General features: G+C 38.1%; 1 protein-coding gene across 3 annotated transcripts in view; it reads left to right on the top strand.

The window, feature by feature from the left end:
• LOC133575424 (cytoplasmic polyadenylation element-binding protein 4-like) overlaps positions 1-14,081 on the top strand; it is a 28,551-nt gene extending 14,470 nt beyond the window's left edge. For all 3 annotated transcript variants that reach the window (XM_061928150.2, XM_072912261.1, XM_072912262.1), the window contains one exon: positions 11,144-14,081. In XM_061928150.2, coding sequence (XP_061784134.2) covers positions 11,144-11,371 — 228 coding nt within the window. In that variant the 3' untranslated portion in view covers positions 11,372-14,081. The remainder of the gene's footprint in view (positions 1-11,143) is intronic.
• Positions 14,082-14,282: the final 201 nt, after the last annotated feature.

Below are 14,282 nucleotides of genomic sequence, written 5' to 3'. Positions count from 1 at the left end.
AATGTAGGTCTCGGCCAATAACAAATTTTGCTTGACAATATATTGCCCTACCAATTATTGCAGATAAACAATATTATTGCAATTTATATTTTGGAGCCCAAATTAACCATTGATGTAATAATACATAATTATAATGCATGTATATCCTTTCAAATGCAATACTTTTATTTCTTGTATATTGTAAAATTATAATTGGAATGAAAAGTTTAAATCCCCAAGTAAATAAAACAAACTTACAATAAAAAATATTTTTGTCTGTTTTGTAATAGAATAAATATTACAACCAAAAGCAATAAAATATCTTAAAGGGGAACTGCACTTTTTTTGAAATGTTGCCTATTCTTCACAATCATTATGAAATACATGACTATAATGTTGTTGGGTTTTTTTGCATTATAAATATTAAATTATTGCTTACAATGCAGCCTATGGGAGCCATGTGTGTTCGTCTATAAAGCCCTTAAAAAACATCCAAACACCTCCATTGAGGTTTTATATACATGATGTAAGTATAAGTAATGTAGTAATGGGCACTTTTATAATATTTACGAATTTGATCATTTTAAGCATACGCGGCGCATTAATTTAAAAAACACATCACAACTAGGGATGATGTTTGATAAGAAATTATCGAGTTCGAGCCTATTATCAAATCCTCTTAGCGAACCGATTTCTTATCAATTCTTAGGTTGTTGTATATGGAAAAAAACCACACAATATTTGGTTTAACAAATCACTTCACATTCTCTACTGCTCGCTACTATAGTATTACCATTTCTGAGTTATTGTGCAGAAATGTGGGGAAATAACTACAAATGTGCGCTACATTCGTTAACCGTGTTACAAAAAAAATTAGATTGATACATAATGTTGGATATAGAGAACATACAAACACTTTATTTATTGAGTCAAAAATATTAAAGTTCGATGATTTGGTAAAATTGCAAACAGCTAAAATGATGTGGAATTAAATTATGGAATGGATTAAGTAAAGAAGTTAAACATTGTTCTGATATGATCCAGTTTAAGAGGTTGTTCAAATGAATAGTGCTTACAAAGAAGAAGAATTATGAGAAATACTTTCAACCTTATTGAAAATAAGATATTCTTCATCTCAGTATATTAATAATGACTGAATTAATTAATTACATATTACAAAACTGTTGTATATACTAATTCACAGATATTTTATTATAAAAAGGTCAGTAAATGATGTATATATTTGTAAACGCTATGAAGTGGGAAAGGGGTAGGATTAAATAAGCTTTACTTCTTCCTACTCCTGTAAAGTGAAATGATATGAAACTGTGATGTATTATACTGTAAGTGTGTTCATGTTCCAAATAAACTAAAGAAATAAAGAAAGCATTAGTTTATTAGACAGATTACAAGATAACGTTAACGTTATCAGACACATACAAAAAGGCTCGCGTTAACTTTATCGTTAGCCACTGACTATGCTTAGGTAACGTTAGTCTAGCTAACATTACTGCAGTCCTGGTTGACATAAGAGGTAACGTTACTACAAGTGAACAGATATGGCAACAGTTAACGTTAGTTACTCACCGGCGTCACCGCCAATGTAACTGGGACTTGGACAGCTGGCAGAAGAAGAGGGGCGTTCTTCGTCGTCTCTGCCGCTGCTTCTCCATGTGTCGAAGACACGACACGGTTCTCGAACTTTCAGGTTATGCGCAGCCTGCACATGTTTCAACATGCTTGTTGTGCTCCCCCCCTTACACGAGAGCAAAGCCTGGCAATAATTGCATATTGCTGCTTCCTCGTTTTTTGGTGAAATTAAGCCATGCCTTAGAGCGCTTTTTCCGGTCCATTTTGTTCCTGCTTTTCCTATCTCCGCCTAATGACTGAGCTACGTGACGTCATTTCTTGTGATGTCACACAGGGCATTTCTTGTCGGGACGGGATTCGTTCCCAGGCATTCGAATAAAGAATCAACTCTTTTTCTTTAATATAGTGGTCTCGATAACGGGTGCCGGTTCTCAAAAAGGGATTTGAGTCCGAGGACTTTTCTTATCGAACAACCGGGAAAACCGGGTTCGAGTATCATCCCTAATCACAACTTTTTCTTTTTTTTTCTTTTTTTTTTTTGTCACTGATTATTGCTCACTGCAGACCTCATGAGAGCCAACAATCATGAAAAAACATCACTTACTATGCAAGGTCTGCTGTCATTAGGATGCCGACTGTTGGGATGTTCATACATTCCCATTTAGGTGAAGAATGTCTCATAATCCTCTTGAAAAAAATGGGGTGGGAGGCCGAGTGGAACATGTCCTTTAGTCTCGTCCTCCCTAGTTCCGGCTTCTAAATGGTTGTCAAAATGTAACAACTTGTCGTAATACCTACTCAGACAATATTACGGTATATGTAACTGCTAACCTGACTCTCGCCAGATCCTTGTCGTTCGCTGAGCTCCACACATTGATCTGGGAGTTCTCAATAGGAGATGTATTTCAGAAGGCGGGCCCTTGTAAAAAAAATAATTGTATGTGATTGGATAAACCACTTGTCCGTTATCTTGAATGACGTGCTACTTCAACCACTCACGTCTAAATCAACCCGTGACGCTGATTAGAGCGACGCTGGGAAATCCAAACCCGGTCGGAAGAAGAGCCAAAACATCCTTACCACCAATAAATGCCTTCAAAACCGTTCTCTGTTCATCTTTTAAATAATTCATATTCGATCGATGTCGCAAAACAGTTGCAATAGCAGAATCAATGTCAGCACACGACATACTTGCCAACCCTCCCGGATTTTCCGGGAGACTCCCGAAATTCAGCGCCTCTCCCGAAAACCTCCCGGGACAAATTTTCTCCCGAAATTCAGGCACACAATATAAACAGCGTATCTGCCCAATGACGTTATAACTGTAGAATGATCGAGGGCGAGTTCTTGGTTTCTTATGTAGGTTTATTGTTAGGCAGTTTCATTAACGTCCTCCCAGCGCGGTAACAACACACAACAACAGAAGTCACGTTTTTGTCTACTGTAAAGCAGTTCGTCTGCCCGTAAACAGCAATGTTGTGACACTCTTAAACAGGACAATACTGCCATCTAGTGCATTTGATGAAAGCACTTTTTGCGTGCCACACAGCAATGCATCATCAGAGAGGGCGTTCAGCATGGTTAGAAAAATAGTGACAAATAGAACAAGGATGGACAATTCAACCCTTAACTCAACAATGAGTAGATGAGTGTTATGTGTGTGTATATGTGTAAATAAATGAACACTGAAATTCAAGTATTTCTTTTATTTATATATATATATATATATATATATATGAAATACTTGACTTGGTGAATCCTAGCTGTAAATATACTCCTCCCCTCTTAACCACGCCCCCAACCACGCCCCTCCCCCAACCACGCCCCCTCCCCACCCCCCACCTCCCGAAATTGAAGGTCTCAAGGTTGGCAATTATGGCACAAGACTCCTCGCTCCGTGCCGCCATTGTTGTTTGAATCAAACAAGTCCCTTCGGCGCTACGTCACATCTATGAAATCCCGCCCGGCGATCCTGTTTGGTTCAATATTTTTTGCTATTTGGAAGGAGTTTGCAATGGTTCAAGCCCAGACCCTTGTGTTGAGCTCAGCGAACTACAACGGTCTGGCGAGAGTCCGGTTATGTAACAGCTGCAGCAAAAAAAAGGGCAGCATAAAATAGAGAGTAGATCCAGCAGAAAATATACATTATAAACAAAGAGAGGTAGCTAACGAAGAAGCGGTCAGGTAATAGACAGATATCATCTATTGCTGTATGGCGAGTGATTATACAGCTAGATGGAGTGGAGAATGAAGGAGTTCTTGAATCGCACAGTGTGGGAACGAAGCTGAAGGAGCCTGTTTGAGTATGAGCTCCGCTGTCCCTCAATTGTCTGGTGGAGTAGGTGGGCAGGATTGTCCATGATGGCGAGCAGTTCGATATACATTACATTACATTTCATTATTGATAATATTAAAGTGTACAAGGCTTCTCCTTTGGCTACTGGCGTATGCAGTATGGCATCATGTTTTTTGGATGTTCGTGATTCGTTTTTTGAATCTGTTTAATCATGTTCTTAAACTGGAATTAATGATTAATCACAGGTTTTTATTTGCTTGCATATATCAAATTTGCTTCAGAAAATACTCCAATATTTGGATAAAAATGCTATTTGGTAGTCAGAATGTCGTTTTTAAATGTTTTACTGAACTGCAAGTCGTTTATTTGCTCAAAACTAGGTGACAGTAAGTATAGTAAGAATTAAATGCACATTTTGTAATTTGTTGCAATAATATTGCAAACAAGTTATGGATAATGTAAAACACACTCATGAACAGCTTAACATAATGCACCATTTAAATCAGCATTTACTATTTTTTTTTATTTTTTTATTTTTTTAGTTAACCAGTTGTTAAAACAAACAAGAGTGTTTACCTCTTCAGATGTCAAAGCTATTTTTTTTTCTGTTGGTACAATGCTACCCCAGCTCATTGTGATTACTCAATGTTTTCCAGTAGGCAAAATAAATTCACATTCAGCCGGTTTTACAACTTGATGCTCTTGTTTGTGTATTACAGTTGGTGTAGTTTAGTTGGTGTGTCCATGCTGTAATTTTGTCTATTCAAGGTATTTTATGACAGATCAGCTGTGGTGATATTATTGACATCTTCTTGCAGGACTTGGTCTTCACAGATGTTAAATGTCCTACATGCTGTGGCTGTCCGTTTAGCAAAGGCATATGTTTAACTTAAAGGTGCTGTTTGCAACTTTCTCACTTCACCACAAAGCAAAACATATAACAATAATACTACCGGCGAGCAAATCTTGCCATTGGTGGTTTAACAGAACACATTTGTTTGACAATTGTCTATATTTTTCACAATTACAAAATGTATGTAATACATTTCTTTACCGGCCCAAATAAAATGATTGGTGTTTACGGTGGTCACTCAACCGGTCTCGTCGACTCGTACGCGCAGGTAGCGCGTACACACATATAAAAGCAGAGAGAAACAACAAACAATTTGCAGTCATGTTGTTATGGTGAAATATACATTGAAAGACAGCTAACGCTAGCTATCCAAATTTCTAATATTAGCTAACAATACCTAACGCTAATGTGCGTGCATGTGTTACGTACAAACGTATTTACGTCATAATGTACAAGAAGCCGTGGGAGGGCAGGATATATTGGATATATTGGAAAGTTGGCACTCTCTTGGCATCTGTGTAAATGTTGCAAACAATGTCTTTAACTGTGGTACTTTTGTTGACAACATTGTCGCAGGTAAACTGCCAGCATAGCGTTCTCCTCTGCTTTGTTACCAATGTAGCATTTTTGCTAGCGCCATCCTCGAGTACCGGTTTTGCTTTAAAGTGGTATTTTAAACTTGATGTGCGTCAATGATAGGAATGTTTGTTGATGCAATACCAACAAGTTGCCTCAGTTTTATCTAAAGTTCTGTTGTAAAGAAAAATTGGCCGCCTCTCATCGTGATCCCGGACCGTGTAACAATGCACGCATCTTCCAGGTTAAGCCTTAAGCCAGATGTGAGTAATCTTCAATCATATATGATAACACAATATTTTTTATTTATTTATCACATGCCTTAACACGTCAATGTTGACAGCCCTTATATAAATGTATGTATATAGAAAACAATATACGTGAGAACTGTAGTAGCCTGCTAAGTGATAAAAAATATAAATGTCCCAACTTGGGCTGGGCGATATGGCCTTTTATTTATATTTCAATATTTTTAGGCCATGTTACGATACACGATATATATCTCGCTATTTTGCCTTAGCCTTGAATGAACACTTGATGCATATAATCACACCAGTATGATGATTCTGTGTCTACATTAAAACATTGTTCATACTGCATTAATATATGCTCATTTTAAACTTTCATACAGAGAGGGAAATCACAACTAAGTCAATTTACCAAAACTGTATGTATTAAACAGTTATTAAGCAGTGGCACAAACATTCATGTCATTTCCAAAACAGAAAATGTAAGATTGTCAGAGACATTTTAAAGCAAGCTATGAGTGCACTTTTGTGCATGATGTCACTAAGATGACATATCAAAACAACACTAAATTAAAGTGTACTTTTTGTACAGAACGCCGCTACAATAGTTAAAAACAAATAAAGTGCACTTTTGTGCATGATGTTACACACGATATTTCAATAACTGAAATAAAAATGAGCTGCATAAAAGGAAATCAAATAGTGTATGTCCTTCGCTATGTGGTAGGTTACTGCGGACGTTATGTCCTTCTGTTGACTATTTTTGTCAAACAGTGTTGATCTGGAAGAAGTTGCTTCGGCATTTTGTTGGTGTGGCACCAGCCGGAGATGTTGACATGCAGAGTTTCAAGCACTCTTCATACTCTAGCGGATTACTTTTCAAATAATGCTACATTAGCAGTGGTGCTACTTTTTGTAGCATAAATGTTCAACATATTCCCGCTTGAAGCCAAACCACCGCCAGACGATGGATCCCGTGCTGTTTTTCTTGGGAATGAATTATTCCTTCATTTGTTACCAGATTCGCACCTTCTCTCTTTCGTATTACCACCCGCACCGCACCGTTAGCATCACAGCTAACGTTACCATGTCGCTACCTCTCTGTTCCCCAGGAGCGTGTGACGTTGCACACGTGACGTATGTAAGAAGGTGTGCTTGTTTTACGTCTCTGTGAGAAGAGACAAGAAAGAGTGGGAAACGCATGCAGTGTAATGCCCGCAGCTAAAAGCAACTGCGTGAGAATGTATACTCGAATATCACAATATAGTCATTTTCTATATCGCACAGAGACAAACCCGCGATATATCGAGTATATCGATATATCGCCCTAGTCCCGACTCTGCGAGCTATCCTTTTCTCAGCTCTGTCCTTCACACTTACTTTCTTCCTATTGTTGGAAAACAAAGTTATTTAAATGTCTAGCCGTAAGCTAATGCTAGCGAGTACAACCAGATGTTTAGGGCTGATCTTAAAGGGTTCCTTCTGACAATTGTTAAGTCAACTAGAGGTGTAGAGCCTTGTAAGGTGGTGCTTTCGTAAGTCAAGGTACCACTGCACGAGAGCTTGTAGTTTATGACAAAAATCTAAATCACAATTAATTGAACCTTTTACCTTGATTTTTCTTAATGCACGATTATTCCACTTATTGTCTCGAAACAACTAACCTTTGGGTACCAGCTGCTCACATTGTTTGTAGTGTTGGCTCAGTGTTTCAGTTTTTCTCCATGAGGCCATGTAGCCAACTGGATTGGACAGTGTTACTTTGCTGTTACTTCTTCTTCTGCTGGGTTTCTGGTAGCCTTCATGCCTTGCAACACCTGGCTTCCTGTCGGGTAACTACACAATCAGTCCTGTAATTTAAGGGGATTACATGTAATAGCAGTGAGAAAATTACAATAATCGACATGGCAGTTTTCTATCTGTTAAAAGGTCTCAATGTCGGTTTGTAATATTTTTAGATTAACCGCCAAGCTGTGCACTGAACCTTGTTCCTCCATCATTGTTGTTTCAGAAGATTCATTTTGCCGTTTGCTATTTTGACTCGAAAAGCAAATTTCTGAAAAAGTCAACCTTTTCATAAACACAAACTTTGAAGAGCTGTATTCCGCCTCTTACCCAAAGTTAACAAGGATAAGCTGCAGCACACTCTAGTTTTTGCTTTTGTTTAGTTATTGTGCATCAGCAACTGTATTTTGTTAAAAAAAATTGTATGTAGCATTCAATACCACAAATTTAATACATCATCTGATTTATATCAATTAGGGCTGGGCAATATATCAAGTTTGTAAGATATATCTATATATTTTTGAACAAGATATGAATTAAATATAAAAATAAATATCGTAATATCGATATAATTTATTTCAAATTAAAATGACCAAATGCCGCTTATTTGTTGTTTTCCTTGTTCTCCCCCGCTCCTCACTCCCTTTCATTGGCTAATAAACCCCTCCCCTTCCTCCTTCCAAGACGTGCTTGCACGTATAAGAACATCCATGATTGGTTGAGATTAGGCCAATCAGAGGCAAGATAGGACGGGTCATCGAACCAGGAAGGGAAATCACAACAGACATCCCAAATGACGACGAGAGAGTCGTAGAAGCAGGCGATTTATATATTAAAAAACTAGTGGAAGATGGCAGAGGGATTCTCTTCTTTATATTTTTCCTTTAGCAATGTCGACGATGTCCAGGTAACCCACAATGCGTCTACTTGGCCACATTTGGACAAAATTATCCGCCGGAATAAAACACTCATTTGAGTTGTTTCTCATGTAAGCCCAAATCCAAACTGTTCTCGAGTTGCCAAACCGGGCATATTTGGCACGAGAAATGCTGCCAAAAATTTATTATTTGCACAGATATGTTAATTATTTTACGTAGAAAGAATATTTTTCTATTTTATTTATGTTATGTAATTCTGTGCTACTTAAACAGTTTATTTTATGTGCTGTTAATACCCGTCTTGACTAACTGGGTTAATAAAAGTGTTTACAGTACAGTTGTCATTCACTTCAATTTCACTGAATTTCGCTCGAAAATGAATATCTTTATATCAGGGATGTAACGGTACGTGTATTTGTATTGAACCGTTTCGGTACGGGGGTTCGGTTCGGAGGTATACCAAACAAGTTTCCTTCCACACTAACATATTAAGTAGCCGCCTCCGCTTCCTTCTGCCTCTGTTTCTGTCAGTACTCTACACAGCACCAAGCATTGTCCCACCCACACAACCATCTGATTGGTTACAAACAGAGCGGTAACAGCCAATCAGCAGTGCGTATTCAGAGCGGTAACAGCCAATCAGCAGTGCATATTCAGAGCGCATGTAGTCAGTGCTTAGCGTTTAGCAGGTAAGCATCAGGCAGCGGACTCCCCCCAAATTATAATAAACACCTCCCAGTCAACTACTAATAACATCACTATGAGCCCGTTGACCTTCTAGAAATATAAAAGGCAGCTCAGCTCACTCACAGTCATGGCTTAAGGTGAAGACCAATTTGCTTTTAGCGTAACGTTAGCTCATTTTGCGGTGTGAGTGTGTTACGGACAGCAAAGCCGTGTCTGTCTGTTATTTCACTTTACCTTTTTCTGTGTTGATTGAGCTGTGTTGAAGCAGCAAAAAAGGACATTATGTTAAATGAAGAGTTTCTGTCTCTGATAGTTGATATAATAATGTAACTGCATCATTAAGCCTACATGAACTCCATGGTGTTCAGGGATGAATAGTCTCTCCTATTGCTATTGTACCATTTTTTTCAGCTATAGTTACATTAATCATTAGTAATGCAGCAGCCTAGTTTTGAATGGCAGGGTCCCTGCTATCACATGCTGATAAAAATATAACATTTACATAATAAATCAACTACAAGCTTCCCAAATGCTATAAATAATGATAAATGGGTTGTACTTGTATAGCGCTTTTCTACCTTCAAGGTACTCAAAGCGCTTTGACACTACTTCCACATTTACCCATTCACACACACATTCACACACTGATGGAGGGAGCTGCCATGCAAGGCGCTAACCAGCACCCATCAGGAGCAAGGGTGAAGTGTCTTGCTCAGGACACAACGGACATGACGAGGTTGGTACTCGGTGGGGATTGAACCAGGGACCCTCGGGTCGCGCACGGCCATTCTTCCACTGCGCCACGCCGTCCCTATAATAAATTATGCATGATGAGTTGACTTGAAGCTGTTTAATGTTGCCCTTTTTATATGTAGAAGAAAAGTTTTGTCATTTTATTTAATCTGCGCAACAACTTGAGGCAGTTTAATGTTGATTAACGTGGGCAGAATTATTATAGTGTTCCCAATGTTAAAAGGATAAAGCCATTGTTTGCAAACTTGGTAAATAAATAACCAAAAAATGTATATTTTGTTGTTTTCTTACTGTACCGAAAATGAACCAAACCGTGACCTCTAAACCGAGGTATGTACCGAACCGAAATTTTTGTGTACCGTTACCTCTACTTTATATGTATACTTTCACCGGAAAATATATCGAGATATATATCGAATATCGTGTTTAAAGAAAAATATATCGAGATATACTTTTCCGTCCATATCGCCCAGCCCTCATATCAATACTAGCACATTCTAAAGATATTAAGAAAAACTTTATCAAAATGTGTTATGTTTACTTTAGTAACTTGCTGTAAAACATTTTCACTTTATAATCTATTGTCAACGTATCGGATCGGAGGCCAATAAATTTGAATCGGAGGGCTGAAGATGTTGGTCGGGACATCCCTAATGATTATAAAAGTATCATGTAAAAAATACATTGTCCCATGGGTTCATGTTACAATTTAGGCTAACTAGCCAGCAATTAGCACGCTAGCTTGCTTCTCCAGTAAATGAGCAGTATCACCGCTAGTTTATGGAAGAGCCGTTATTAATCACTGTTTTACGATAATTAGGGACCGAGTCCCTTTGGGACAGAGGACCTTATTGTATTTCTAGCGTTTTATTATTATACCGCCGCCTCTTTGAGCTGTAATTAGACCCTCTTAACATGCTTCAAAACTCACCAAATTAGACCCACACATCAGGACTGGCGAAAATTGCGATCTAATCAAAAAACCAAACCCCAAAACTCAAAATTCCGCTCTAGCGCCCCCTAGGAAGAAAACACAAACAAAACTGCCTGTAACTCCCAGTAGGAATGTCGTAGAGACATGAAACGAAAACCTCTACGTAGGTCTCACTTAGACCTACATTTCATACACTGACAACCCCCAGCAAAAATCAACAGGAAGTTTGCAATTCCCCCTTCAAAACAAAAGTTGTGTAAAAACAGTCACCTTTTTTCAAACATTATCTCCTCTGAGCGCGTTTGTCGTGTCGGCTTCAAATTACCACAGGAGAGAGATTGAACCCTTCTGATTAAAAGTTGATGAAAGAGTTTTAATTACTGCTCCGGTTTGGATTTTATGAGCCCTCAAAGTCGGTCCCGTCAATCGCTGCTTGCAGCTTTAAATAAAATTTGCATTTGTATTACTAACCGTCAGTTTATCATGAATACAGTTTGTCCTTACAGATTGCAGTTGTACATCCTCCTTTCTTTGACCACATTTTCTACTGTTTGTGTCTCCCAGGTGGAAGTGAAGCCATACGTACTGGACGACCAGCTGTGTGACGAGTGCCAGGGCACCCGCTGCGGGGGCAAGTTTGCTCCTTTCTTCTGCGCCAACGTGACCTGTCTGCAGTACTACTGCGAATACTGCTGGGCGGCCATCCATTCCCGGGCTGGCCGTGAGTTCCACAAGCCCCTTGTGAAGGAAGGTGGCGACCGACCGCGGCACATCTCCTTCCGCTGGAACTAAAGGCAAGGGAGAAAATGTAGGAACGGGGCGGGATGGAGGGAAAGGGGAATGGGGGCGACATATGATATGAATATTAATGCACTTTTCTTTTAAGTTAAAAAAAACAAAAAAAAAACTTAATTTATATTATTATTTTTTTAAATTGGGCCCTCTAAACGTAGTAACTGCTAAGAAGAGTATGAAATCCCATTTCTGTTTTGACTTAAAGTGTGCATGAACATATGAATGCATTATATTTGGATTTTGATGTTTTCTTACTTGACTGTAATTTAGTTTGGTGTTAGCTGGCAAAGCTGCTTACATTTGTTTTCAAGAGTAACAAATTAGAACTGAGGTTCATCATACCTAAATCAGTATACTGACTACAGAAGCTGCATTGAAGTGGGTGCGTTTTCTTTTTGCTTGCACGATTCGAGAACAACTACCATTTACCAAAGTTTGAGTGCTAATGGGTTGGGTTTGAACGGAAGAGGAATGTCGATTTAGATGGCAAGTTGATTTTGTTTCTAGCAGCTCAGTGTTTGGAAAATGTCACACATCAGTCTCCCCTCCTGTCTGACAAGGCTGTGTTTTGAACTGCTCGCAATGGTTTTAGGTCTTGGTTTAAAAGTAGACGCTTTGTAACCAGAAAGGGCAAACCAAAGATTGGCCTAAAACGCATCATCAAGAGCAGCTGTGGATGTTGGGTGTTGTCGTCAGGATAAGGTGGCATCCTCCGGTGGCACAAGGACTAGTCTGGCTTTTCAGCTCATAAAGGCCCAGCCCCTCAGGGCTCAGGTATTGGCAGTAGTATTTGCTCGCTTTATATTGTCAGGGATATTAGCACTGGAAGCTAACATGCTAATGTAGTACAAACTAATGGGAATGCACAGTCCATTCTCCCTGAGCTGTCCTCATGGTGTACCACTGCACGCTCTACCTGGTTTGGAGCTTCTATCACAAGTGTTGTGGTTGGATATGGTCGTAGCTAGAATTTGCTGTCACAGAGATAAAGATATTATTTTATACATGGCCTGCTGATTTTTGTACAGTGTTTTATAGCTGATTATTTTGTCATGGACATATATACATTTATTATGCACTACTTTTCTAAATATTTTTTTCAATAGTCATTTTAGGCACATTTTTCACAGATGGGAGAACTCCTTTTGCAATACCTCATTTTTTTCACTTGGTGAAAAATGATTTTGTACCTTTGTTACTAAGATATCTGCATTTATGGTAAACTTAATTTAAAAAAAAGAAAAAGAAAATGAATGATATTAATATAATTTTCAATTAGCTTTTATATATTTAAGTGCTGGTAAATCTGAAAACCGTCTGGTCTATTGGTGTGATTCTGGAGCTTCAAAAAAAAAAAGGCTAGCATTAGCCGACCGTACATGCGATTCTCCTCTGCCCATTTAATGAACATGATTACAGGATCCTAAGGCATGGCGCAAGACCCTTTCTAAAAGATTTTGATAGTCTTGGGAAAAAAAATAATATATATATATATTCTGGTATTTCACTCCTAGGTGTAGTTGAGTAGAATAAATGTTTTGGCTTTGGTCAACATGTAACCACCCTTCCTATCACCTGAGTGGATATCAGCTCTTTGACTATTTAGTCCCTTTTTCTGGAACTGCCTGTAAGTTCTACTTCTTCTAAGTCTTCTTGGCATGCATAATTATGTACTACAGAAATAACATGGCTAGTGTTAATGCAGGACCTAACGATGTACCGCACTAGATCTCCTTTCTTTTCATCGTCTCCTTCGAGATCACCTCTCTCGTAGCCTCTCTTTACATGACACGGACATCATGTTTATGCAATCTACACGACGACAACCCTTTTTGTAACGTAGAGGACACTCGCTAGGACGTAGGTGAGAAGACTTGATCACTTGACCCCCTTTGTGATGTGGCATGCTTTGGGACATAACCTGAATGTGATTTAATGTTGCAAGTTAACTGTGAGCCATTATGTGCAATACTTATTCTTTCCAGAGACGAGTCTTCGCAGTAAAAGTCATTGAATCCATAAATCATGCAGTCACGTTTGTGTTCTCCTTGTATTTTCTTTCATGCTGATGTCTGCAAGTAAAAAAAAAAAGAATAATAATTTATACATAAATTTATTTTTAAACATTTAGTTTTGTGCTTACTTATTTTGCTACTACCATGTAACTGTGATTGAAAACATTGTATATACAAGGTTGATAATGTACTTAGCATTTGCTATATTTTCAATTGAAATGTATAACTATGATTTGGATCAGATTTTTGTTCTATTTTTGGGGTGATGTGTTTAACTTGTTGATGTGTCTAGTTTTTCTAATTGCTGTTTTGTGCTCTGCATTTTCAGATGAAAAAGAATATTGAATATGTCTCTTAGTATTGATTGCGAAATTTCAATAGTTTTTAATTGTATGCTGGGAAGGTTATATTTATTAACTTTTTTTTTTTTTTTTTTTACCTGATATCATTTGGATTTTTATTAAGTAATTTCACCTTTATACGTAAGTTCTCATTTTTATATTTTTTTTCTTCCTGATTATTTTATGCTACGATACAGACATCAGTTTTTATAGCTGGTTTGTAGAAGTGAAGAAGTATAAACAAAAGATCTGTCATATTCATTTGCTGCCAACCTTGTTTGTAACTGTATGCATACATTGAAGTATTTGTAACGTGAGATGTTGAAAGAATAAAACAGCTGTGAGGAAGAACGCGCTGCTTGGTGATTTCCGATACCACTGTGGCGTAATATTGTGTTTTCTCCACTTTCACAACTGTAAAGTGTTTGAAGTGTATACCAGCTCAACAGTTTGGGCTTTTTACTAAAAGACGGAAACAAGTAACTATCTTAAAAGGCCCACTTTGCATTGAACGTTTGCAGATAAAAATACATTGTGAGGTAGTCAATGCTG

Source organism: Nerophis lumbriciformis, linkage group LG35, assembly GCF_033978685.3.
Source record: "Nerophis lumbriciformis linkage group LG35, RoL_Nlum_v2.1, whole genome shotgun sequence".
Taxonomy (NCBI): Eukaryota; Metazoa; Chordata; class Actinopteri; order Syngnathiformes; family Syngnathidae; genus Nerophis; species Nerophis lumbriciformis.
Note: the sequence above shows the minus strand (reverse complement) of the source record. Positions and strands in the feature narration are given on the sequence as shown.